The 25,627-nt window shown below is 47.0% G+C and overlaps 2 protein-coding genes across 8 annotated transcripts; both read left to right on the top strand.

Annotated features, from left to right (window-relative positions):
- Positions 1 to 138: 138 nt before the first annotated feature.
- On the top strand, positions 139 to 25,370 carry LOC310701432 (uncharacterized protein). 4 transcript variants are annotated; one of them, XM_083492255.1, is made up of 5 exons: positions 139 to 230; positions 2,629 to 2,806; positions 2,936 to 3,062; positions 4,325 to 4,405; positions 23,579 to 25,370. In XM_083492255.1, exons 2-5 carry the CDS (start codon positions 2,732 to 2,734, stop codon positions 25,111 to 25,113), a joined length of 1,818 nt encoding a protein of 605 aa, XP_083348381.1. In that variant the 5' UTR covers positions 139 to 230; positions 2,629 to 2,731; the 3' UTR covers positions 25,114 to 25,370. The 4 variants fall into 4 exon arrangements, with proteins under 4 accessions (XP_083348381.1, XP_083348379.1, XP_083348380.1 ...); XM_083492253.1 differs by having other exon boundaries at positions 4,322 to 4,405; XM_083492254.1 differs by lacking the exons at positions 139 to 230; positions 2,629 to 2,806; positions 2,936 to 3,062; positions 4,325 to 4,405 and adding exons at positions 16,426 to 17,846; positions 21,307 to 21,484; positions 21,635 to 21,761; positions 22,899 to 22,979.
- Positions 1,943 to 13,144, top strand: LOC310701785 (uncharacterized protein). 4 transcript variants are annotated; one of them, XM_083493166.1, is made up of 4 exons: positions 1,943 to 2,184; positions 10,074 to 10,257; positions 11,095 to 11,221; positions 12,034 to 13,144. In XM_083493166.1, the coding sequence occupies exons 2-4, from the start codon at positions 10,180 to 10,182 to the stop codon at positions 12,888 to 12,890; spliced, it is 1,062 nt and encodes a 353-aa protein (XP_083349292.1). In that variant the 5' UTR covers positions 1,943 to 2,184; positions 10,074 to 10,179; the 3' UTR covers positions 12,891 to 13,144. The 4 variants fall into 4 exon arrangements, with proteins under 4 accessions (XP_083349292.1, XP_083349294.1, XP_083349291.1 ...); XM_083493168.1 differs by lacking the exon at positions 1,943 to 2,184 and adding an exon at positions 2,208 to 2,265 and having other exon boundaries at positions 10,076 to 10,257; XM_083493165.1 differs by lacking the exon at positions 1,943 to 2,184 and adding an exon at positions 8,673 to 8,758.
- Positions 25,371 to 25,627: the final 257 nt, after the last annotated feature.

The raw sequence follows: 25,627 nt of genomic DNA, 5'->3' as shown, positions 1-25,627 counted from the left end.
CTGAGGGACATTGGGCTCCTTGGGGGGTGGATCCCTTCCCATTACATTTCTAGGTCTCTGCTTGCAGGGAGGGGGCAATCTCCTGCCCCTCCCCCGTCCCCTCGGTCAATGAACTCGCTTCCTAGAGAGGCAGGAAGTGGCGGGGGGGGGGTTAGAGGCAATGTTGGAGGGGTGGGGTCTCCATGCACATCCCCGGAAGAGAAGGAGGCCTGCAAAGGAGGAGGGGAAAGGTGCAACGTTTCGGGAGGGGCGTGATTTGGGGTGCAGGGAGGGAGAAGAATTTGCTTTCCCTCCCCATGAACCTACAAACGGCACGGGGGGGGGATGAAAGCAAGGAAGGGCTCCCCCTTTCCCTCTGCAAGTGGCTGCGGGGGTGGGGTCCTCTCCCCGAAACAAGGTTTGCCTTGCAAGATGAACCCCAGAACCCTGAACTGCCGCCCCCTGCCTCAGTCGGGATCATGAAAGGATAGGAGGCAACTCATAGGGGCCCGAGGGGTCTTCTCCCCTCCCCATAAGATATTTGAGAGGGCTGCCCCCACTATTTTATTAAAGTTGGCATCCCTGTATGCGGGGGAGGAGATATGGAGGGTGGGAGGGAGTCTGCTTTGGTGCAGGGGAAGCAGCTGGAGAACAGAGTCGCCTCTGGATTGGGGGAGATTTCGAGTGGGAGGGGTGAGAAGTGGACATTGTCAAGGGAAAATCGGCCTCCGGAGGCTGATGTGAGAAGGAAGGGGGAGGCCCCCCAGCTCCCCTTTCAGAAATCCTAGTCTGGCCGGCTGAGGTTGCTTTGGCACAAACTAAAGAGCCTTGTTGGGTTTCCCATGTTGGGGGGGGGGTTGCTGTGCTGCTTTTGTGCCCCAAAACTGGAGGGAAGAGGCGCATTTTCCATTTCCTGAAGCATGAAAAAGCACCTTGTCAGTTTTCCTCCTGCTTGGCAAGGGAAATGGGCCCATGGATGGCAGGATTTGAAACTGATCAAGGTCTCAGGAGCCCTTTAAAAAAGCTTCAAGGCAAAGACTGGAGGAATTAAGTAAATGCCCCCTCCCCAGCTGGACTTGGGGGAAAGAGAAGGGGAGGGATGAGTTTTTGATGCTCCTTCTTTCCAAAAAGAGGCTTCTCCAGATATCCTCTTGGGACTTTGTCGGGAAGGAGAATCAAAGCTCCCAGGGGTGGGAGATCTGGCCTGTCTTGCAGGATTGGCCCAGCGCAGAGGTGCTGAGGGACTTTCTCTGCCGGTGCTGCCAGCCTCACTCCTGCCTGGCCTCGTCCCCTTCCAGGTTGCCAGGAGGGCCTTCTAACACTATAGGTCTTCTAAAACCCACCACCTGGGCAATGCTCACACAAAAACCCTGCAAGGTGGGCCAGGATGACAGCCAGATTGATGGGCGGGACAGAGGACAGAGTTGGTGGGGCTATGGGGCTGACTCTGAGCTTTGTCCAGGAGCTGCCTGCCTTCCAGGGATTTTATCTAGCCCCACAGAAAAACCTCAGGAGGCAGCTGGGAAGTATTGAAAGAGGGTGTGGCACTGGGGAAATTCCTGAGGGCCAGAGAGACAGACAGAAAGGGTTTGAGTGCCAGTTCAGCCCCTGGGTCTGAGGTTCCCCACCCTGCAGTTTGGGTGCTGGGCTTCCACCAGGGAGACCCTGTCTCCCACCCCCCTGCTCAGGAGGGATGCCCTGTGCCCAGTTTGGACCCCCTGATTATTTCTCCTCCTGTCCTTCCTCCCAGTGTAGGGAAGATAAAAGGGGACACACACACACACACACACAGAGAGAGGTTCCTAAGAGGAAGGACTAGGGGTCCATAAGCCACTGAACTTCATATCTCTGTCCCCTAAACTACAATCCATGTTAGTGCATAGAGTGCTCTAAATATTTCCTCTCCCCTTGGATGGAACTTCTGCCGGCTGGGAAGGGTGTTGGTTTTCCTCTGACTGCAAATTCTGCCCATAATTTAAGAGTTTCCCTTACTTTCTTTATTCTAAATGTATCAAAAGGTCAGAAACTGGTTTCCTGGATGGCTGTTCGGAGGAAAGGAAAAGCGACCTCTGCTACTGACCGTAATGCTTCCTGCGAAGCTTCATTAAGAGTTTGGGATTTGATCCTAGAACTTTCCAAACCGAAGCTGAATGTCCCCTAAAGATTGAGGCAGCTTATAGTATTATAAAGTTCCTGTAGAAAGGAGTACGTTTTTCCAGTTCTTACTCCAAGATTCAATACTTTCTATTTCTGGTGTGAAAATCTCAAGTGTTCCAGAGCTTTCCAGTTTTGAGCAATGAGTTTCTGAACAGCTATTAAAACATAGAGGATGAGTTCCTGATATCTCCAATCAGCATTTTAATCAATGAAAACGGTTAACAATCCCAAATTTGGGGTACATGGTGCATTTCTTTCACTCACTATTTCATATATTTTTCATAATATGTGTTTCTATTTTGCATTTGTAATTAGAATTTATGAGTATTAATTTTTTAGAATTGGTATTTGTAATTTGTAAAAGGTTTGCTATCTGTGTAAATGTCTCCCATCCTAATTAAATCTGCCTTTCTATGAACCACTCTCAGACCTCGTAGTCTAGGGCAGTACATAAATTCAGTCAATAATAATAATAATTTCTGCATTTTTCAGAGCTGCTCCCTGCTTTGAAGTGCATCGTGGCAACAGCTGAGAGAGTCCCAGAAGTGGCCCAGTTTACGCCTCCTCCTCCTCTGTCCTTTCCACTGCCAACGCAATGGCCTCTGAGCCCCCCTCTGAACGGCCTCTTCTTACAGGTGGAGTGGAAAGAGGAGCCAGGCAGCTTCCTCAGGTAGGGAAAGAGCAACAGGAGCAGGGAGGAGGGAAGAGGCACAGATGGGACCACCCAGCCTCCCTCTGTGTTGAGTGGGAATGATGGGGATCTAAGAGCAGCTCTGTCTTCTTCCTCTTCTTCTTCCAGGCCCTCTTGACCTTTGAGGAGGTGGCTGTGTTTTTCACGGAGGAGGAGTGGGCTCTGCTGGATCCAGGCCAAAGAGCTCTGCACAAGGAAGTCATGGAGGAGAATTATGAGATGGTGGCCTCTCTAGGTAAGGGCAGATTTTTATTCCTCCTGGCTGTTAGACGTTGAAGGTGTGAATCTCCTGTTTGAGCCATTTATTCATGTCATGTCTTCCTCTTTGGTGACCCCTTGTAGCCGAGTAAGATTGTCTTCCATCAACACAGTCTTAACGGTGTGTCCGTAAGGGACTGTGGAGTCCAATTCTGGATCCACACATCCTTTGGCAGTGGGGACATAGGTTTCCAGGTGGGAGTTGATCATGGTGAGGGTTTGCCAAACATGCTTTCCTCTTAGCTTGTTTCATCCTTTTGGCCTGAGTTTGTGGTTCTTCAAAGTCCATGATGCCTTTGGTAAAGGTTATTTTCCAATCGGAGCACTCGCTGGCCAGTGTTTCCCAATTTTCTGTTCTTATACTGCATTTTTTTTTAGATTTGCCTTGAGACAATCTTGAAACCTCTTTTGTTGTCCATTCTTAAGTTGGCAATAGAATAGTTGTTTTGAAGGCAATAATCAGGCATCTGAACAACATGACCAGTCCAATGATGTTGATGTTGAAGATTGTAGTGTATAGCAATATTCTCAGGGACGTCCCTTCCCAGAGTGAGACAGTGTAGACTCCAGGGAAGAAGTCTGGGCAGGCTAAGAAGGGTAGAGGCTTGAATCCTGCTCACACTGAGAGTGATGGAAGTCTGTCCCATCCTGGAATGCAGGCTATAAATTCCCAAGACAGCACAGGGCAGACAGAGCCTGCATCAGAGCAACTGCCGCTGGTTAGATCCGGCTCAAGAGGAGGAGGAAGGCCAGCTGTCCCCGAGTCTCCTCAGAGTAGGCAGAAGAGTAGAGTAGAGGCACAACGCCAGCCCAACAGGAGGTGGGTCAACCGGTGGAGGATATCCTGCTGGCGTCAACAGTGTCATCCAGTTGGTCCAACTGTCTCATTGGGAGAGGACTGAGCTGGGAGGGCTCGGACTGAAGCTACTGTGTAAATACTCAATAAATCTAAGAGCAATAAACCTGCCAGCTTGCCGCTTCTTGGTATGAGAGGAGCATGGTGAATCCTGACAGCACTGTACTTTAGTCTGTAGGAAACTCTTCATAAGCTGATATTGTGGTATGAATTCCCCACAAAAACCTCTGTAAAATCTACAAAGAGGTTTTCTGGTGGAAGTCATTATTAGCTTTTAATGGGCCACCAGATACTTTGCTGTAACAAAATATTGTTACTTTGGATACTTTTACAGTCACATATGACATAAACAACGCTTCTGCTTTACTTATTCCACATAGCAGAGACTCTGATATTCAGATCTGAGCTCACCTCCTCGCTTGGAACAGAGAAATACAGGGATGTTGTCCTGGACCAATTGAGAGGTCCATACTTCCACTTTGCTGTGAGGCTGTACCTTTGTATGTCTCCTTTCAGTGTGTAGGGATATAACAAGAGCCCTTTTGCATCAGAATGAGGGCCCATCTTTTCCAGCATCCTGGTGCATGTTTAGGTGATGTATACAGTGGGTTGGAATGTATCAGCAAGATACTACAGATCAGGGAGGAAGGAGAAAACCCAATACAGACGCAAAGCATTTTCACTTGGGGGGGGGGGGCGGAGATGAAGAATGGGCCATAGATGCCTCATCTGTATATAGAAGGGTTTTCTTGGTGTTCAGTGCTACATGGGAGTTGAAGGTAGAACTGGATACTAAGGGTTCTTCAGGCTATTTCCAGATTTCCTTTCCTTTCCTGAAACTTTAGTACATAGGAGAGGGAGGTATGCTAGAAGTGTTAAAATAAGAGAATGTGCTGATTGGTCTTGCTGTGTGTTAAGTTCTCTTGTTCATTTCCTTAAATTGTTGTTGTTGTTGTTTAGTTGTTTAGTCGTGTCCGAGGCATACTTGTCTTCCACTGCCTCCCGCAGTTTGGTCAAACTCATGTTCGTAGTTTCGAGAACACTGTCCAACCATCTTGTCCTCTGTCGTCCCCTTCTCCTTGTGCCATCAATCTTTCCCAACATCAGGGTCTTTTCCAGGGAGTCTTCTCTTCTCATGAGGTGGCCAAAGTATTGGACCCTCAGCTTCACGATCTGTCCTTCCAGTGAGCACTCAGGGCTGATTTCCTTAAGAATGGATAGGTTTGATCTTCTTCCTTAAATACTTAGCAATATTTTCTTATCTCCCACTTTAAACCAGGTGATGGAGGAGGCAATCAGAATATTGAAGGGCCATCTGCAAAGTACTTAAGTGTGAGTGAACACCTTAGCACCCATCTACAAACTAACACAGGAGAGAAACCCTTTAAATGCATGGAGTGCGGAAAGAGCTTCAGTAAAAATGGAAACCTTACTGTACATAAACAAATTCACACAGGGAACAAACCATTTAGATGTATGCAGTGTGGAAAGAGCTTCAGACAATGTTCACACCTTACTATACATCTACGAACTCACACAAGGGAGAAACCTTTTAAATGTATGGAGTGCGGAAAGAGCTTCAGTGAGAGTGGAAAACTTACTATACATCAACGAATTCACACAGGGGAGAAGCCCTTTAAATGTATGGATTGTGGAAAGAGTTTCACTGAGAGTGGAGGGCTTAGAAATCATCAGCGGACTCACACAGGGGAGAAACCATATAAATGTTTGGAGTGTGGAAAGAGCTTCATTCGTAGTGGGAAACTCACTCTACACCAACAAAGTCACACCGGGGAGAAACCATTTAAATGTATGTGTGGGAAGGCTTTCAGTCATAGTGGAGCTCTTGCAACACATCAACGAACTCATACAGGGGAGAAACCATTTAAATGTATTGAGTGTGGAAAGAACTTCAGTGAAGCTTCAAAACTGACCATACATCTACGAACTCACACAGGGGAGAAACCCTTTAAATGTTTAGAGTGTGGACAGAGTTTCAGTCACAATGGAACACTTACTAGACATGAACGAACTCACACAGGTGAGAAACCATACAAATGTACTGTTTGTGGAAAGTGCTTCAGTACCAGTGGAAGCCTTACTCTACATCAACGAACTCATACAGGGGAGAAACCATATAAATGTTTGGAGTGTGGAAAGAGCTTCATTTGTAGTGGAAGACTCACTGTGCACCAGCAAAGTCACATCGGGAGTAAACCATTTAAATGTATTTGTGGGAAGGCTTTCAGTCAGAGAGGAGCTCTTGCAACGCATCAACGAACTCATACAGGAGAGAAACCATTTAAATGTATGGATTGTGGGAAGGGTTTCAGTGATAGTAGAACTCTTAGAAGACACCAGCGATCTCACACAGTGGAGAAGCCCTTTAAATGTATGTAGTGGTGAAAGAGCTTCAGTAAAAATGGAAGACTTATCTAATATCAACGAATTCACACAGGGAAAACCATTTAGATGTATGGAGTGGGAAGAGCTTCAGTAAAAATAGGAGACTTGCCGTACATCAACAAATTCACACAAGGGAGAAACCATTTAGATCAGGGGTGTCCAAACTTTTTTCAAAGAGGGCCAGATTTGATGAAGTTAATATGCGTGGGGGCTGACCAAAGTTGTTTTTTTGGGATTGAAGTTGTTGAGCTTTTGGCGGGATTTCCCCCCAAGGTTTTTGAGGGGTTTTTTAGGATTTTACCCCAGGAAATAAACTGCCACAGGGGCCGGAATAAACCAACTTTGGACATGCCTGATTTAGATGTATGGTATGTGGAAAGAGCTTAAGTCAGAGTGCAAGCCTTACTACACATCATCGAACTCACAAAGGGGAAAAAAACCATTTAAATGTATGAATTGTGGGAAGTGCTTTAATCGGAATGGAGCTCTTAAAAGACATCAATGAACTAATACAGGGAAGAAACCATTTAAATGTATAGAGTGTGGAAAGGGCTTCAATGGAAATGGAACTCTTAGAAGACATCAACGATCTCACAGTGAAGCAACTGTTTAAATGGAAAGAGTGTGGAAAGTATTTCAGTTATAATGAAGTTCTTAATAAGCAATTACATAGTGTTACGGGGGAGAACCCATTTAGTTTTATGGAGTATGTCATGTTTTCCCCACAGAGTTCACTTTGTCCCTCATATCAGCAAACTCATATAAGGAAAAATTAATTGTAAATGCATGGAGTAATTTTGATTTTCTGATGTTTGTATGGAAAGTTGTACATACATGTATTAAGGCAATGAAGGTAATGTCTCATACAGTGGTGCCTCTGGTTACATACGCTTCAGGTTACAGACTCCACTAACCCAGAAATAGTACCTCAGGTTAAGAACTTTGCTTCAGGCTCAGAACAGAAATCGTGCTCTGGCGGCGTGGTGGCAGCAGGAGGCCCCATTAGCTAAAGTGGTGCTTCAGGTTAAGAACAGTTTCAGGTTAAGAACGGGCCTCCGGAACGAATTAAGTACTTAACCTCAGGTACCACTGTATATGAAAGATGCAATGTACTGTTAGGGATGTGCAGAATGTGACTCTCGAGGGCTCATTGAGTGTGAACATGGGCTGAGAATCCACTGATATTTGGTCTTTGGCAGAGAGAATTGGGAATCCAGAGTTGGGGAAAGTAGAGCACAACAGTGGTGTTTAGGAAGCAGGATTGGCTCTGGAATCCTAGAACTGTGGAGTTGAAATGGAGTCTTCTAGTCCAACTCCCAGTTTATGCCCGGACACTGAGGTCCAGCGCCGAGGGCCTTTTGGCGGTTCCCTCGCTGTGAGAAGCCAAGTTACAGGGAACCAGGCAGAGGGCCTTCTCGGTAGTGGCACCCGCCCTGTGGAACGCCCTCCCACCAGATGTCAAAGAGAAAAATACCAAACTTTTAGAACACATCTAAAGGCAGCCCTGTTTAGGGAAGCTTTTAATGTTTAATAGGTTATTTTAGTGTTTTGTTGGAAGCCGCCCAGAGTGGCTGGGGGGACCCAGCCAGATGGGCGGGGTATAAATAAATAAATAAATATTATTAGAACAGCAGCATAAATCACATTTTTATAGTTGCAATAAAGGAACAACGAAAACACAGAAAGACTGGAAAGTAATCCTTAAACTATCCTACGTTGCTCATATTTTATAAATTCATTGGTTTACCTTCTCTTCTCATTCATGGGTACATTAACTGCAAAAGGGATAAAATCCCAGGTGGCAGCCGGAATAAAGGAGGTGCTGTGGGGAACAACCAACATGGGGAGGGAAGGTGGCACAGGGAAATGTGGGCATTGCCAGTGGTTTCAGGAGAGTCATCTCCCTGCGGAGAGAGGGATCTCTGAGCCCCCGTAATTGGCCCATCTTTCAGAAATCTGTAGAAAGCTGGCAGTAAAAGAGGCTGAAAGCAGAGTTCATACGGAGCTCCTCCTCCCTCTGCTGTTATTGAGTATTTGCCCATGACATGAAGCAGCCACAGCAGGTGCTGCAAGCTGCCCAGAGTTGGACTTCACCCCCAAAGGCCCCCTCCTCCATCGCCCCCCAAGACAGACGGATGCCAACAGGGGTCTCTTTGCCTGCCAGGATTGCACCTGGGACCTTCTCCTGCATCCAAAGCATGGGGGGGGGGGAGAGAGAGAGTCCCTTCCCACTACATTCCTAGGTCTCTGCTTGCAGGGAGGGGGGGTCACCCTGGGTGAACGATCTCGCTTCCTAGAGAGGCAGGAAGTGACGGAGCAGGGCGGGGGGGGGGTAGAGGCAATGTTGGAGGGGTGGGGTCTCCATGCACACCCCCGGAAGAGAAGGAGGCCTGCAAAGGAGGAGGGGAAAGGTGCAACATTTCGGGAGGGGCGTGATTTGGGGTGCAGGGAGGGAGAAGAATTTGCTTTTCTTCCACCTGAATCTACAATCATAGCAGCAGGGGGTGGGGGGGATGAAAGCAAGGACGGTCCCCCCCCCTTCCCTCTGGGAACCAGGAGATGCAATCTGAGCAAGGCGGGGGGGGGGTCCTCTCCCCCAAACAAGGTTTGCATTGCAGGATCCTCTTGGAAGCGCAGAGATAAACCAGCCTCCAGGGGGGGGGGGAGAGAGACATTTTGCTTCCCGAGACGAACTAGAGAAGGGTTCTCCCCCCACCCAGCCTGATTGGAACAGGGAACCAGTTGTGCCAGTTTCACCCCACGACCGTGGGTCCCCGGGGCTGTGGGTGCCATTCAGTATGCATGGCCCTGGCACCGAAATTTGTGGGTACCCGGCCCCTTCATGGGGAAATGGGTGGGTGCTCAGGGACCCGGGAAGCTGGCACCTATGCACTGCAAGTCACCAGGTGACATCCCCCCCCCCCTTAGACCCAGCCTCCTAATCCATTTTTACGTATTTCTTCACACTCAGCCTGGAACACCCCCCTCCCTTAGCCTCCTGCGTCAGGGAGCCAGTCTGCCCCCCCCCCCAGCTCCCCTTTCAGAAATCCTAGTCTGGCAGGCTGAGGTTGCTTTGGCACAAAGGAAAGAGCCTTGTTGGGTTTCCCATGTTGGGGGTGGGGCTTGCTGTGCTGCTTTTGTGCCCCCAAACTGGAGGGAAGAGGCACATTTTCCATTTCTTGAAGCATGAAAAGGCACCTGTCAGTTTTCCTCCTGCTTGGCAAGGGAAATGGGCCCATGGACAGCAGGAATTGAAACTGATCGAGGTCTGAGAAGCCCTTTAAATATGTTCAAGGCAAAGACTGGAGGAATTAAAGAAACGCCCCCTCCCCAGCTGGACTTGGGGGAAAGAGAAGGGAGAACAGTTTCTCATGCTTTTTCTTTCCAAAGAGAGGCTTCTCCTGATTTCCTCTTGGGACTGTAATGCTTTCTGCAAAGCTTCATTAAGAGTTTGGGATTTGATCCTATAACTTTACAAACCAAAGACTGAGGCAGCTTACAATATTATAAAGTTCCTGCCTTTGTAATTAGAATTTAAGAGTACTGTATTAATTTATTAGTATTAATATTTGCAGCTTGTAACAGGTATGCTATCTGTGTAAATGTATCCCACCCTAATTAAATCCATCTGTCTGTGCACCGCCCTGAGACCTCCGGGTATAGGGCAGTATATAAATCCAATTTATTATTATTACTATTATTATTTCTTCATTGTTCTCCTAAAAGAGCTGCTCCCTGCATTGAAGTGCATCGTGGCAACAGCTGAGAGAGTCCCAGAAGTGGCCCAGTTTACGCCTCCTCCTCCTCCTCTGTCCTTTCCACTGGCAACGCAATGGCCTCAGGGGCCCCATCGTTTGCACTGTCTCTTCTTAAAGGTGGAGTGGAAAGAGGAGCCATGCAGCTTCCTCAGGTAGGGAAAGAGCAACGGGAGCAGGGAGGAGGGAAGAGGCACAGATCATAGAATCATAGAGTTGGAAAAGACCACAAGGGCCATCGAGTCCAACCCCCTGCCAAGCAGGAAACACCATCAGAGCACTCCTGACATATGGTTGTCAAGCCTCTGCTTAAAGACCTCCAAAGGAGGAGACTCCACCACACGCCTTGGCAGCAAATTCCACTGTCGAACAGCTCTTACTGTCAGGAAGTTCTTCTTAATGTTTAGGTGGAATCTTCTTTCTTGTAGTTTGGAACCATTGCTCCGTGTCCGCTTCTCTGGAGCAGCAGAAAACAACCTTTCTCCCTCCTCTATGTGACATCCTTTTATATATTTGAACATGGCTATCATATCACCCCTTAACCTCCTCTTCTCCAGGCTAAACATGCCCAGCTCCCTTAGCCGTTCCTCATAAGGCATCGTTTCCAGGCCCTTGACCATTTGGGTTGCCCTCCTCTGGACACGTTCCAGTTTGTCAGTGTCCTTCTTGAACTGTGGTGCCCAGAACTGGACACAGTACTCCAGGTGAGGTCTGACCAGAGCAGAATACAGTGACACTATTACTTCCCTTGATCTAGATGCTATACTCCTATTGATGCAGCCCAGAATTGCATTGGCTTTTTTAGCTGCCGCGTCACACTGTTGGCTCATGTCAAGTTTGTGGTCAACCAAGACTCCTAGATCCTTTTCACATGTACTGCTCTCAAGCCAGGAGTCACCCATCTTGTATGGGACCACCCAGCCTCCCTCTGTGTTGAGTAGGGATGATGGGGATCTAAGAGCAGCTCTGTCTTCTTCCTCTTCTTCTTCCAGGCCCTCTTGACCTTTGAGGAGGTGGCTGTGTTTTTCACGGAGGAGGAGTGGGCTCTGCTGGATCCAGGCCAACGAGCTCTGCACAAGGAAGTCATGGAGGAGAATTATGAGATGGTGGCCTCTCTAGGTAAGGGCAGATTTTTATTCCTCCTGGCTGTTCAATGTTGTGAATCTCCTGTTTGAGCCATTTATTCATGTTGTGTCTTCTTCTTTGGCGATTCCTCGTAGCCGAGTAAGATTGTCTTCCATGAACATGATCTTACCAGTGTGTCCGTAAGGGACACTGGAGTTCAGTTCTAGATCCACACATCCTTCCACAGTGGGGACATAGGTTTCCGAGGAGATGTTAATCACAGCGAGGGTTTGCCAAACGTGTTTTCCTCTTAGCTTGTTTCTCCCTTTTGGCCTGAGTTTGTGCTTCTTCAAAGTCCATAATGCCTTTGGTAAAGGTTATTCTCCAATTGGAGTGCGCGCTGGCCAGTGTTTCCCAATTTTCTATGCTTATACTGCATTTTTTTAGATTTGCCTTGAGAGCATTCTGAAAACTTGTTTTTGTCCTCCGGTATTTCTCTTTCCATTCTTAAGTTGGGAATAGAGTAGTTGCTTTCAAAGACGATAATCAGGCATCTGATACTTGGCCATCTTGTCTTGAGGATACTTAGAGTCCAACCACAACTGGAGGGCCAGCACCTCAGCACAGAAGATTTCTCTTGGTGCTCAGTGTTACATGGGAGTTGAAGGTAGAACTGGATACTAAGGGTTCTTCAGGCTATTTTTAGATTTCCTTTCCTTTCCAGAAACTTTAGTACATAGGAGAGGGAGGGATGCTGGAAGTGTTAAAATCAGAGAAGGTGCTGATTGGTCTTGCTGTGTCTTAAGTCCCCTGGTTCTCTTCCTTGAAGACCTAACAATATTTTCTTATCTCCAACTTTAAACCAGGTGATGGAAGAGGCAATCAGAATTTTGAGGGGCCATCTGTAAAGTACTTCAGTGTGAGTGAACACCTTAGCACACAAAATTACACAGGGGAGAAACACTTTAAATGTATGGAGTGCGGAAAGAGCTTCAGTAAAAATGGAAACTTTACTAGACATCAACTAATTCACACAGGGGATAAACCATTTAAATGCATGGAGTGCGGAAAGAGCTTCAGTTTAAAAGAAAGACTTACTGTACATCAACGAATTCACACCGGGGAGAAACCATTTAAATGTATGCAGTGTGGGAAGAGCTTCAGAAAGTGTTCACACCTTAATATACATCAACGTATTCACACAGGGGAGAAACCATTTAAATGTATGGAGTGTGGGAAGAGCTTCAGTGAAAATGGAAGTCTTACCGTACATCAACGAATTCACACTGGGGAGAAACCATTTAGATGTGTGGATTGTGGGAAGAGCTTCACTCAGTGTTCACACCTTAGTATACATCAACGTATTCACACAGGGGAGAAACCATATAAATGTATGGAGTGTGGAAAGTGCTTCATGTGTAGTTGGGAACTCAGTGTGCACCATCAAAGTCACACTGGGGAGAAACCATTTAATTGTAAGGATTGTGGGAAGGGTTTCAGTAAAGGTACAAAACTTACAATACATCAACGAATTCACACAGGGGAGAAACCATTTAGATGTATGGAGTGTGGAAAGAGCTTCAGTCAGTGTTCACACCTTAGTAGACATCAACGAACTCACACAGGTGAGAAACCATATAAATGTATGGATTGTGGGAAGGGTTTCAGTGAGAGTGGATCTCTTAGAAGACATCAAAGATCTCACAGAGAAGCAGCTGTTTAAATGAAAGGAGTGCGGAAAGTATTTCAATTATAATGAAGTTCTTAAATAACATCTGCTGACGGTCACGGGAGCGTACCCATTTAGTTTTATGGAGTGTGCCATGTTTTACCCAGAGAGTTCACTTTGTCCCTCATATCAGCAAACTCATATAGGGAAAAATCAATTCTAAATGCATGGAGTAATTTTGATTTTCTGATGTTTGTATGGAAAGGTGTACATATATGTATTAAGGCAATGAAGGTAATGTCTCATAACAGTAAGTATATGAAAGATGCGATGTACTGTTAGACATGTGCAGAATGTGACTCTCGAGGGCTCACTGAGTGTGAACATGTGCTGAGAGTCCGTTGATATTTGGTCTTTGACAGAGAGAATTGGGAATCCAGAGTTGGGGAAAGTGGAGCACAACAGTGGTGTTTAGGAAGCAGGATTGGCTCTGGAATCCTAGAGCTGTGGAGTTGAAAGGGAGTCCAGGGTCTTCTAGTCCAACTCCCAGTTATAAGAAGAGCATAAATTCCATTTTTATAGTTGCAATAAATGGACACTGATAACACAGAAAGACTGGAAAGTAATCCTTAAACTATTCGACCTTGTTTATACTTTATAAATTCATTGTTTTACAATAGCTTCTCTTTTTTATATGTTACTAATTTTTCAAAAATAAGAAAATGAAAAGAACCACCATACAAATTCATAAACAAAAATGGAAAAAATGACATTCCCCATGTCCCTTCCCTGGTTCCATTATTTATCATCATCCCACATGTCCACTGTAAATTTTAAAAACCATTGAAATTATTGTCCATTCATAATATCATTACTAGTTCTAGAATCCTGCTGATGTATTAACCTGTGTCCATTGCTTCTGCATATATGCAGTCAACTCCTTCCAATCTTCCTTAAATTCATTGTCATCTCTTCTTATTTTCAATGTCAATTTTACCATTTCAGCATATTCCATTAGTTTGACTTTCCAATCTTCTTTGGCTGGGACATGGATGCCAACAGGGGTCTCTTTGTCTGCCAGGATTGCGCCTGGGACCTCCTGCATGCAAAGCATTGAATTTAAGACCTTTAAAAAATATATATCATTTTTTTCAAATACTGTATTTGCCATAATATTACAGGATGATCACTCCAATCCTCAATCCCACATCACGGTCATGTTGGCTCCCCCAGTCCCCTCAATAGGAACCCAACTACCCATCTGCTTGGCTAGACATTTCCAATCATTATATACCCTTCACAAATACCTCTGTGGTGATGATGATGATGATGGTGGTGGTGGTGGTGGTGGTGGTGGTGGCATTAAAGTATTCTGCCCTTCTTCATTCAAGGGAGACCAGATTGTGCCAAAAGTATATTTTTTGGAGATGTCTTTGTTTAGACACAGATGGAGTGTGAGGCGTTCTGTATGGTTCTCCACCTCCTTTTTCATCCTCTCAACCACCATCCTGTGAGGTGGGCTGGGCTGAGATGCAGGGACTGGCCCAAGGTCTCCAGTGACGGGATCTGAACACAGGTCTCCCAGGTGGGACACAGGAGCCACTGCAGCACCTTGACTTGTGATTAAGACGTTTTGATGGGCTTCCCAAGTCCAACCTTTTCCTGAAAAGCACACAACAGCGGCCCCAGTGCACAGGAAGACGCTTTCTAGTGCTGTCAGATCTTTGGTCCACTGAGGTCAGGTTTGTCCTCACTGACAAACATGAACTTTGTGCATGCTCTGGTTTTGGGGACAACCCATATTTGTAATTTTGGGTGGTCTCTCAGTTACCACGTCTGAAGTTTTAAAAGGGCTCCTGTCCTCCTTGCAAGGGGCAGAAAGACTCTGCTTGCAACTGATGCAATGAAGACCGGCCTGCCTTGTTTTGCTTTCCTGCTGACCCACAGCAGACCTTTCTAGGGGGTTTGGCTGCAAAGCCAACCCAAACCTTTTACAACAACAGCCTGTACAGTGGTACCTCGGGTTAAGTACTTACTTTGTTCTGGAGGTCTGTTCTTAACCTGAATCTGTTCTTAACCTGAAGCACCACTTTAGCTAATGGGGCCTCCTGCTGCTGCTGTGCTGCCGGAGCACGATTTCTGTTCTCATCCTGAAGCAAAGTTCTTAACCTGAGGTACTATTTCTGGGTTAGCGGAGTCTGTAACCTGAAGCGTATGTAACCCGAGGTAACACTGTAATAGTATCCCTTCTCATGTGACCAAGCCAGCCGAAATACAGCCCCATTTATGCTCTTTTCTGCTCCAAAGGAAATTTCCAGTCATGCCTCACTGTACACATGCAGGCACATTATAGAGGGTCACCCCCCCCCTCAATTTCAGTGTACATTAAACAATTAACAGGAGAGAGACCTTTCTTGGTCCCTCTCCTGTAGCAAAATATCTTCGCCCTGCTTTCTCCCACCCAATGTGATGCTGGGTTGATTTCCTTGCTTCAAAGAGGATCTTGAAATGCAAATGTTTAGAGGAGAGGGAGACACCCCCCGCCCCCCCCCCTCTGCAGCTGGATTCCTTGGATCCACCTGCCCAACACTGCAGATCCCCAGAGGTAAGGTGTGGGGAGGGGAGACTTTTCATGTCTTCATCTCATCCCCCCCCCTCCCAACCAAATCCTTTCCTTTCCTCCCCTTCCTTCTGGTGGTTGAACGTTGTGCAACTTGACACCCCTCCCCTCTTTATCATTGCATCCAGGGCCCCCCATACCTCCCACCCCCCTTTCGCCTCTCTGCTGTGGGGAGGAAGCCACTGTGAATTATTAATAGCAGCAGCAGCAGTTCCCTCTCTGATCTGGCCGGCAGAGAGTGGGGGGGGGGGCTCTCCAATTTCTGGTAAACGCAGTGGATTTCTTAATAAAAACTATAAAGGAAACATGCACTATGTACAAGCAAAATATTTAAATAGCTACCTTTCTACTGGCAGGACAGGGGGGCGGGGAGCACAGGTCGGGAGGGGGCCATGGTCGGAAAAAGGCTGAGGGACACTGGGCTCCATGGGGGGGGGTCCCCTTCCCATTACATTTCTAGGTCTCTGCTTGCAGGGAGGGGGCAATCTCCTGCCCCGTCCCCCTCGGTCAATGAACTCGCTTCCTAGAGAGGGAGGAAGGGACGGAGGAGGGCGGGGGGGGGGTAGAGGCAATGTTGGAGGGGGCGGGGTCTCCATGCAAATCCCCGGAAGAGAAGGAGGCCTGCAAAGGAGGAGGGGAAAGGTGCAACATTTTGGGAGGGGGGTGATTTGGGGTGCAGGGAGGGAGAAGAATTTGCTTTCCCTCCCCCTGAACCTACAGCAGGGAGGGGGGAAGGATGAAGGGGGGGTGAAAGAAGGAAGGGCTGCCCCTTTCCCTCTGCAAGTGGCTGCGGGGGTGGGGTCCTCTCCCCCAAACAAGGTTTGCCTTGCAAGATGAACCCCAGAATCCTAATCTGCCGCCCCCTGCCTCAGTCGGGATCATGAAAGGATAGGAGCCAACTCATAGGGGCCCGAGGGGTCTTCTCCCCTGCCCCCATAAGATGTTTGGAAGAGCTGCCCCCAATATTTTATTCAAGTTGGCATCCCTGTATGGGGCGGGGGGAGATATGGAGGGTGGGATGGAGTTTGCTTTGGTGCAGGAGAAGCAGCTGGAGAACAGAGTCGCCTCTGGAGTGGGAGAGAGGGGGGAGATTTCGAATTGGGTGGGGGGTGAGAGATGGACAATGTCAAGGGGAAATCGGCCTCCGGAGCTTCCTGAGTAAGAAAGAGGCCGATGGGAGAAGGAAGGGGGCAGACCCCCAGCTCTCCTTTCAGAAATCCTAGTCTGGCCGGCTGAGGTTGCTTTGGCACAAAGGAAAGAGCCTTGTTCGGTTTCCCATGTTGGGGGGTGCAGTTGGGGAGGGGTTGCTGTGCTGCTTTTGTGCCCCAAAACTGGAGGGACGATGCACATTTTCCATTTCCTGAAGCGTGAAAAAGCACCTTGTCGGTTTCCCTCCTGCTTGGCAAGGGAAAGGGGCCCATGGATGACAGGATTTAAATCTAATCAAGGTCTCAGGAGCCCTTTAAACAGCTTCAAGGCAAAGACTGGAGCAATTAAAAAAATGCCCCCTCCCCAGCTGGACTTGGGGGAAAGAGGAGGGGGGATCCGTTTTTCATGCTTTTTCTTTCCAAAGAGAGGCTTCTCCTGATTTCCTCTTGGGACTGTAGTGCTTTCTGCAAAGCTTCATTAAGAGTTTGGGATTTGATCCTAGAACTTTACAAACCAAAGCTGAAGGTCCCCTAAAGACTGAGGCAACTTACTATTATAAAGTTCCTGTAGAAAGAATTACATCCTTCCAGTTCCCTGCCTTTGTAATTAGAATTTATGAGCATTAGTTTATGAGTATTGATATTGAACGAATGGGTTTATGTGCAGTCAGTTTGAAACTGACCCCAAATCCCCATTTTTTCTCCTCCAAGGGAGCATTTCTAAAATGCTCTAACTTGAGCTCTTCAGCAAAAACCCAGCTGTATAAACAAGTGCTCAAAGCGCTCTCCTTTATCAGTCTGTGGCAGCCTTGGCTGTTCCAGTGTCTATCTTATCTTACATCCTTGCCACACTCTGACGCACAGACTTATTCCGGGAATGGCGCCAGGAGTTGGTGACCTCTTGCTCCGAGATAAGAGAATAGGAACAGGAATAGGAACACCCTTTTATGGTCAAGAGTACTGAAGCAGGAACATCTGTGATGTATAAGCTGACATGGCTGGATTCCTGCGGAAGGGGGGGAGGGGGCCTGGAGGATATATTTACTGCATGAAATGTCTCATTTCTTTGGACTTGCTGTGGACTGACCACGGAAGTGCCTTCTGCTATCCGGAGAGCAGAATAAACTCTTTCTCTGAATCAACCTCGGTGTCATTTGATTTCCTCCCTCCCTCCCGGGAGCAACGCAAACCCCACCAGTCGGTGAAGTCTAATAAGGCTACAATATTTATAATTTGTAAAAGGTATGCTATCTGTGTTTTAAAATGTCCTCAAGCAGTCGGTGGCATTTTAAATTTTTATTTCTTTTTTTCCTTTTTTGCTTTGTTGGGGGTGGGTGGGATGGATATTTGGTTGGGGATTAATTTTAGTATAATTGTTCTGTTTTTGTTTTTTGTTGTTTTATTGGTTGTGTATAGTTTGTGTTTTATTTTTAAGGGGTGGGATCAGGGCTGCCTGGGAGTGGGGCCCCAGCCAACACAATGGCTTGGACAAGTTCCATGGGGGGGGGAGCACTGGGACATCCGATCTTGATGATCATGGGCAGGAGGAGGAGTTACGCTAAGACCAGACCATGTCATTACCAAGGAGGCAGGTTTAGTCGTTGTTTGAAAACTATCCCTGCCTCCGGGTCTGGCCTTGACCGGATGGATACTGGAATCAACAGGGGAAACCCACATGACCTGAAGGTGTTGCTGTGTAATGCCAGGTCAATGATGAATAAAATCACTGCCATCCACGACTTGATTGTGGATGGAGGACTTGCCCTGGCACGTGTGACAAAGACCTGGTTGGATGAAGCAGATGGGCCTGTCCTTGCCGCTGCTTGCCCACCAGGTTTCTCTTATGCACAGCAACCCAGGTCATGTGGGTGGGGAGGGGGGGTTGCATTGATTTTTAGGAAGTCATTAGCTTGCATCAGGCGTCCTACTGGGAAGACCCAATTCTCTGAGTGCATGTTCTGGAAGTTGGGCAATAGGGGCAGTACAGGATTCCTTTTGGTGTACCGACCTCCCCACTGCACCAAGGATTCCCTGTCTGAGCTGCTTCAGGTCGTGGTGGATGTTCTCCTGGAGACACCTAGTTTGGTTGTCCTAGGGGATTTTAACATCCATGCCGACATGACCTTACAGGGGGCCGCTCAGGACTTCGTGGAAAGCATGGCCTCCATGGGGCTGTCCCTGAATAAGTTTGGCCCAACTCATAGTCACAGACATGCCTTAGACCTGGTGTTCACCTCTAGTGACGTGGGTTATCTGACAAGTAAAAGTGAAACAAAAGAAGTGCCATGGTCAGATCACCTCCTGGTGCAACTGGACTTCTCCGCGACCCTTCCCCTCTGCAGGGAGGTGGGACCAATTTGGATGGTCCGTCCCTGCCACTTAATGGGTCCAAATGGTTTCCAGAGAGTGGTAGGGCATGCTTTATCCCATGTTGATGGCCTTTCAGCTGATTCCCTGGTGGCCCGCTGGAATGTGGAGTTAACCAGGGCTATCGACTGTCTGGCTCTGAAGCGCCCTCTCCAATTGCATGGAGCCCAGACAGCCCCGTGGTTTTCTTCGGAGCTGAGGGTGATGAAACAATCGCTGAGATGGCTAGAGTGTCGGTGCCAGAAAACTCATTCCAAATCTGAGCGGACACAGGTTAGAGCTCAACATCAAGCCTACCAAGTGGCGATAGCGATGGGAAAGAAGACTTTCTTCACCGCCTCTATTACATCTGCAGAAAATAGTAGCAGGAGACTCTTTCAGGTGGTCTGCAATTTAACGGAACCACCTTTACCACCGGGGCCTTGTAAAGATCTGCAATGATTTTGCAAAGTTTTTTTTGCAGATAAAATCACTCATATTTGGAAGGAGCTAGACACCACCATGGGAGCAGGGCTGGGGCGGGAGAGTGCTAGAGCCCTGTCTGGTCAAGATGCATGGAATCAATTTCAATCCGTTACCCCCGAGGATGTGGACAGGCTGCTTGGATGCGTGAAACCAACCACCTGTCTCCTTGATCCTTGCCCATCCTGGCTAATAAAAGCAAGCCGGGAGGGGCTGGGCGATGGGCTTTGCGGGGTGGTGAATGCTTCCCTCTGTGAGGGAAAGTTCCCAGATCTGCTGAAAGAGGCAGTCATTAAACCGCTTCTTAAAAAAAACATCTTTAGACCCAGTCAGTATGGCCAACTATCGCCCAGTCTCAAATCTGCCATTCTTGCGCAAGCTGATTGAGCGAGTGGTTGCTGAACAACTCCAGGCATGCCTGGAGGATGCGGATGATTTGGATCCCTTCCAATCAGGATTCAGGCCTCATCATGGGACTAAAACTGCCTTGGCCGCGCTAGTTGCTGATCTCCGGCGAGCTAGGGACAAAGGTGAGAGCTGTTTCCTAGTTCTGCTGGATCTCTCAGCAGCCTTTGATACAATCAACCATAACATCCTTCTGGACCGTCTAGAGGGACTGGGAGCTGAGGGCACTGTTATACAGTGGTTTCGCTCCTTCCTCCTGGGCCGTGTTCAGAAAGTGGTGGTGGGGGATGAGTGTTCAGACCCCTGGGTTCCATCCTTCCCCCATGCTTTTTAACATCTATATGAAGCTGCTGGGAGAGATCAGGGGGTTTGGACTGGGTGTCCATCAATATGCAGATGATACCCAGCTCTACCTCTCTTTCAAATCAGAACCAGTGAAGGCGGTGAAGGTCCTGTGTGAGTGCCTGGAGGCAGTTGGAGGATGGATGGCGGCTAATGGATTGAGGTTGAATCCTGACAAGACAGAAGTACTGTTTTGGGGGGACAGGGGGTGGGCTGGTGTGGAGGACTCCCTGGTCCTGAATGGGGTAACTGCCCCTGAAGGACCAGGAGCGCAGCCTGGGAGTCATTTTGGACTCACAGCTGTCCATGGAGGTGCAGGTCAATTCTGTATCCAGGGCAGCTGTCTACCATCTCCACCTGGTACACAGGCTGAGACCCTACCTGATCACGGACTGTCTCTTCAGAGTGGTGCATGCTCTAGTAATCTCCCGCTTGTACTAGTGCAATGCGCTCTACATGGGGATACCTTTGAAGGTGACCTGGAAACTACAACTAATCTAGAATGCGGCAGCTAGACTGGTGACTGGGGGCGGCCGCCGAGACCACATAACACTGGTCTTGAAAGACCTACATTGGCTCCCAGTACGTTTCCGAGCACAATTCAAAGTGTTGGTGCTGACCTTTAAAGCCCTAAACGGCCTCGGTCCTGTATACCTGAAGGAGCGTCTCCACCCCCATCGTTCTGCCCGGACGCTGAGGTCCAGCACCAAGGGCCTTCTGGCGGTTCCCTCCCTGTGAGAAGCAAAGCTACAGGGAACCAGGCAGAGGGCCTTCTCGGTAGTGGCACCTGCCCTATGAAACGCCCTCTCATCAGATGTCAAAGTGATAAACAACTACCTGACATTCAGAAGACATCTTAAGGCAGCCCTGTTCAGGGAAGTTTTTAATGTGTGACATTTTAGTGTATTTTTGGTCTCTGTGGAAGCCGCCCAGAGTGGCTGGGGAAACCCAGCCAGATGGGCGGGGTACAAATAAATTATTATTATTATTATTATTATTGTTGTTGTTGTTGTTGTCTCCCTTAAAAACCCTGCTTTTCTGTGAACCGCCCATAGAACTCCTGGAATAGGGCGGTATATAGATTAAATCAATAATAATAATAATTTCTGCATTGTTCTCCTTAAAGAGCTGCTCCCTGCTTTGAAGTGTATCTTGGCAACAGCTGAGAGAGTCCCAGAAGTGGCCCAGTTTACGCCTCCTCCTCCTCCGTCCTTTCCACTGGCAACGCAATGGCCTCCGAGACCCCCTTTGAACGGCCTCTTCTCAGATGTGGAGTGGAAAGAGGAGCCAGGCAGCTTCCTCAGGTAAGGAAAGAGCAACGGGAGCAGGGAGGAGGGAAGAGGCACAGATGGGACAACTCAGCCTCCCTCTGTGTTGAGTGGGGATGATGGGGATCTAAGAGTAGCTCTGTCTTCTTCCTCTTCGTCTTCTTCCTCTTCTTCCTCCTCTTCCAGGCCCTCTTGACCTTTGAGGAGGTGGCTGTGTTTTTCACGGAGGAGGAGTGGGCTCTGCTGGATCCAGGCCAAAGAGCTCTGCACAAGGAAGTCATGGAGGAGAATTATGAGATGGTGGCCTCTCTAGGTAAGGGCACATTTTTATTCCTCCTGGCTGTTAGACGTTGAAGGTGTGAATCTCCTGTTTGAGCCATTTGTTCATGTCATGTCTTTGGTGACCACTCATAGAAGAGTAAGATTCTCTTCCATGAACATGATCTTAATGGTGTGTCCGTAAGTGAGTCCGATTCTGGATCCGCACATCGTTCCGCAGTGGGGACATAGGTTTCCGGTCAGGAATTAATCACTGCGAGAGTTTGCCAAACAAGCTTTCCTCTTAGCTTGTTTCTCTCTTTTGGCCTGAGTTTGTGTTTCTTCAAAGTCCATTACACCTTTGGTAAAGGGTGGGTGGCGCTGTGGGTTAAACCACAGAGCCTAGGACTTGCTGATCAGACGGTCGGTGGTTTGAATCCCCTCAACGGGGTGAGCTCCCGTTGCTCCGTCCCTGCTCCTGCCAACCTAGCAGTTCGAAAGGATGTCAAAGTGCAAGTAGAAGGTAAATGGCATTTCCATGTGCTGCTCTGGTTCACCAGAAGCGGCTTAGTCATGCTGGTCACATGACCCCGAAGCTGTATGCCGGCTCCCTCGGCCAATAAAGCGAGATGAGCGCCGCAGCCCCAGAGTCGGCCACGACTGGACCTAATGGTCAGGGGTCCATTTACCTTTACCTTTATTCTCCAATGGGAGCGCTCGCAGGCCAATGTTTCCCAATTTTATGAGATTATACTGCATTTTTAAAAATTTCCCTTGAGAGCGTCTTGAAATGTCTTTTGTTGTCCTCCGTTATTTCTCTTTCCATTCTTAAATTGGGAATTGAGTGGTTTCTTTTGAAGGCAATAATCAGGAATCCGAACAACATGACCAGCCCAATGAAGTTGATGTTGAAGATTGTAGTTTATAGCAACTCTGTACTTTTGTCAGTAGGTAACTCTTCGTAAGCTCATATTGTGGTATGAATTTCCCCCCAAAACCTATGTAAAATCTACAAAGAGGCTCACAGGGTAATAATGGTGGCATGACGTTTGCTGGTCAGTGTCATTTATCATCTTTTAATGGGCCACCAGATACTTTACTGTCTTTGTTTCACAAGATTAATATTTTTTAATATTTTTACAGTCACATATGACATAAACAGTTCTTCTGATTTTCTTATTCCACATAGCAGAGACTCTGATACTCAAGTCAGAGCTCATCTCCTCGCTTGGAACAGAAAAATACAGGGATGTTGTCCTGGACCAATTGACAGGTACATACTTCCACTTTGCTGTGAGGCTGTACCTTTGTATGTCTCCTTTCAGTGTGTAGGGATATAAAAAGAGCCCTTTTGGATCAGAGCGAGGGCCCATCTTTCCTAGCATCCTGGTGCAGGTTTAGGCGATGTGTACAGTTGGTTGGAATGTATCAGTGAGATATTACAGATCATGGAGGAAGGGGAAAACTGAATACAGAGGCATAGCATTTTCACAGGAGGGGGGAAGATGTGTCCCTCCAGAGGTTGCTGCACTACAACTCCCATCATCCCTGGTCATTGGCCATCTTTGCTTAGGTTGAGGGTACTTAGAGTCCAACCAAATCTGGAGGGCCATAGATGCCTCATCTCAGCACAGAAGGTTCTCTTGGTGCTCAGTGTTACATGCGAGTTGAAGGTAGAACTGGATACTAAGGGTTCTTGAAATTATTTTCAGATTTCCTTTCCTTTCCGAAAACTTTAGTACATAGAAGAGGGAAGGATGCTGGAGGTGTTAAGTTAAGAGAAGGTGCTGATTGGTCTTGCTGTGTGTTAAGTTCTCTGGTTCTCTTCCTTGAATACCCAACAATATTTCTTTATCCCCCACTTTAAACCAGGTGATGAAGAAGGCAATCAGAATTTTGAGGGGCCATCTGTAAAGTACTTCAGTGTGAGTGATCACCTTAGCACAAATCTACAAACTAACACAGGGAAGAAATACTTTAAATGCATGGAGGGTGGAAAGAGCTTCAGTAAAAATGGAAACTTCACTAGACATCAACGAATTCACACAGGGGATAAACCATTTAAATGCATGGAGTGTGGAAAAAGTTTTGCTTATAGTAGCAGCCTTAGAATTCATCAACGGACTCACACAGGGGAAAAACCATATAAATGTATAAAGTGTGGAAAGAGCTTCAGGCAGTGTTCACACCTTACTGTACATCTACGAACTCACACACGGGAGAAACCTTTTAAATGTATGGAGTGTGGAAAGAGCTTTAGGGATAGGGAAATACTTACTGTACATCAACAAATTCACACTGGGGAGAAACCATTTAGATGCAAGGATTGTGGGAAGGGTTTCAGTGAAGGTAGGAAACTTACAATACATCAACAAACTCACACAGGGGAGAAACCATTTAGATGTTTGGAGTGTGGAAAGAGCTTCAGTCAGAGTGCAAGCCTTACTAGACATCAACGAACTCACACAGGGGAGAAACCATATAAATGTATGGAGTGTGGGAAGAGCTTCAGTGAAGGTGGAAAATTTACTAGACATCAACAAATTCACACTGGGGAGAAACCATTTAAATGTATGGAGTGTGGGAAGAGCTTCAGTCAGTGTTCATACCTTAATATACATCAACGTATTCACACAGGGGAGAAACCATATAAATGTATGGAATGTGGGAAGAGCTTCAGTGAAAATAGAAACCTTACCTTACATCAACGAATTCACACTGGGGAGAAACCATTTAGATGTATGGATTGTGGGAAGAGCTTCAGTCATGGCCCACACCTTACTGTACACCAACGTATTCACAAAGGGGAGAAACCTTTTAAATGTCTGGAGTGCGGAAAGAGCTTCAGTACAAATGGAAACTTTACTAGACATCAAGGAATTCACAAAGGGGAAAAACCATTTAAATGTCTGGATTGCGGAATGAGCTTCACTGAGAATGGATCTCTTGCTAGACATCAACGAATTCACACAGGGGAGAAACCATTTAGATGTATGGAGTGTGGAAAGAGCTTCATTCAGTGTTCACACCTTAGTAGACATCAACGAACTCACACAGGTGAGAAACCATATAAATGTATGGAGTGTGGAAAGTGCTTCATGTGTAGTTGGCAACTCAATGTGCACCATCAAAGTCACACCGGGGAGAAACCATTTAATTGTAAGGATTGTGGGAAGGGTTTCAGTGATTGTATAAAACTTACAATACATCAACGAATTCACACAGGGGAGAAACCATTTAGATGTATGGAGTGTGGAAAGAGCTTCATTCAGAGTTCACACCTTAGTAGACATCAACAAACTCACACAGGGGAGAAACCATATAAATGTATGGAGTGTGGGAAGGGTTTCAGTCAGAGTGGATCTCTTAGAAAACATCAAAAATCTCACAGAGAAGCAATAGCTTAAATGAAAGGCGTGTGAAATGAGTTTCAATTACAATGGAGTTCTTAAATAACGCCTGCTGACGGTCACGGGAGAGAACCCATTTAGTTTTATGGAGTATGCCACGTTTTCCCCACAGAGTTCACTTTGTACCTCATGTTGACAAACTCATACAGAGAACAATAAATTGTAAATGCATGGAGTATATTTGATGTTCTGGTGTTTGTATGGAAAGTTGTACATACATGTATTAAAGCAAATAAAATGTTTCATAATAGTAAGTATGATGAAAGCTATAATGTACCATTAGGGATGTGCAGAATGTGATTCTGGAGTGCTCCTTGTGAGTGAACATGTGCTGAGAGTCCGTTGATATTTGGTCTTTGGCAGAGAGAGTTGGGAGTGGAGAGTTGTGGAAAGTGGAGTGTGACGGAAAGTTTGTTTTGCTGGGCAGGTGGGCTCACCAAGTGTTTTCTTTTTCCCTGCCAGCAAATGGTTAACAAATGACTGCTTCTGATTGGCCAGGGTTCCAGGAGAG

The sequence above is a fragment of the Podarcis liolepis genome (assembly GCF_965112155.1).
Source record: "Podarcis liolepis genome assembly, chromosome: 2".
Classification (NCBI taxonomy): domain Eukaryota; kingdom Metazoa; phylum Chordata; class Lepidosauria; order Squamata; family Lacertidae; genus Podarcis; species Podarcis liolepis.
The sequence above is the reverse complement of the archived record's forward strand: the minus strand, read 5'-3'. Positions and strand labels throughout refer to the sequence as shown.

Bases quoted from the DNA above. Each gene is read 5' to 3' on its own strand.
- LOC310701785 (XM_083493166.1), top strand. From the start codon at position 10,180: ATGGCCTCAGGGGCCCCATCGTTTGCACTGTCTCTTCTTAAAGGTGGA. The intron at 10,258-11,094 runs GTAGGGAAAGAG...TTCTTCTTCCAG, and splicing joins GAGCCATGCAGCTTCCTCAG to GCCCTCTTGACCTTTGAGGA. The intron at 11,222-12,033 runs GTAAGGGCAGAT...ACTTTAAACCAG, and splicing joins TGAGATGGTGGCCTCTCTAG to GTGATGGAAGAGGCAATCAG.
- LOC310701432 (XM_083492253.1), top strand. From the start codon at position 2,732: ATGGCCTCTGAGCCCCCCTCTGAACGGCCTCTTCTTACAGGTGGAGTG. The intron at 2,807-2,935 runs GTAGGGAAAGAG...TTCTTCTTCCAG, and splicing joins GAGCCAGGCAGCTTCCTCAG to GCCCTCTTGACCTTTGAGGA. The intron at 4,406-23,578 runs GTCCATACTTCC...ACTTTAAACCAG, and splicing joins TGTCCTGGACCAATTGAGAG to GTGATGAAGAAGGCAATCAG.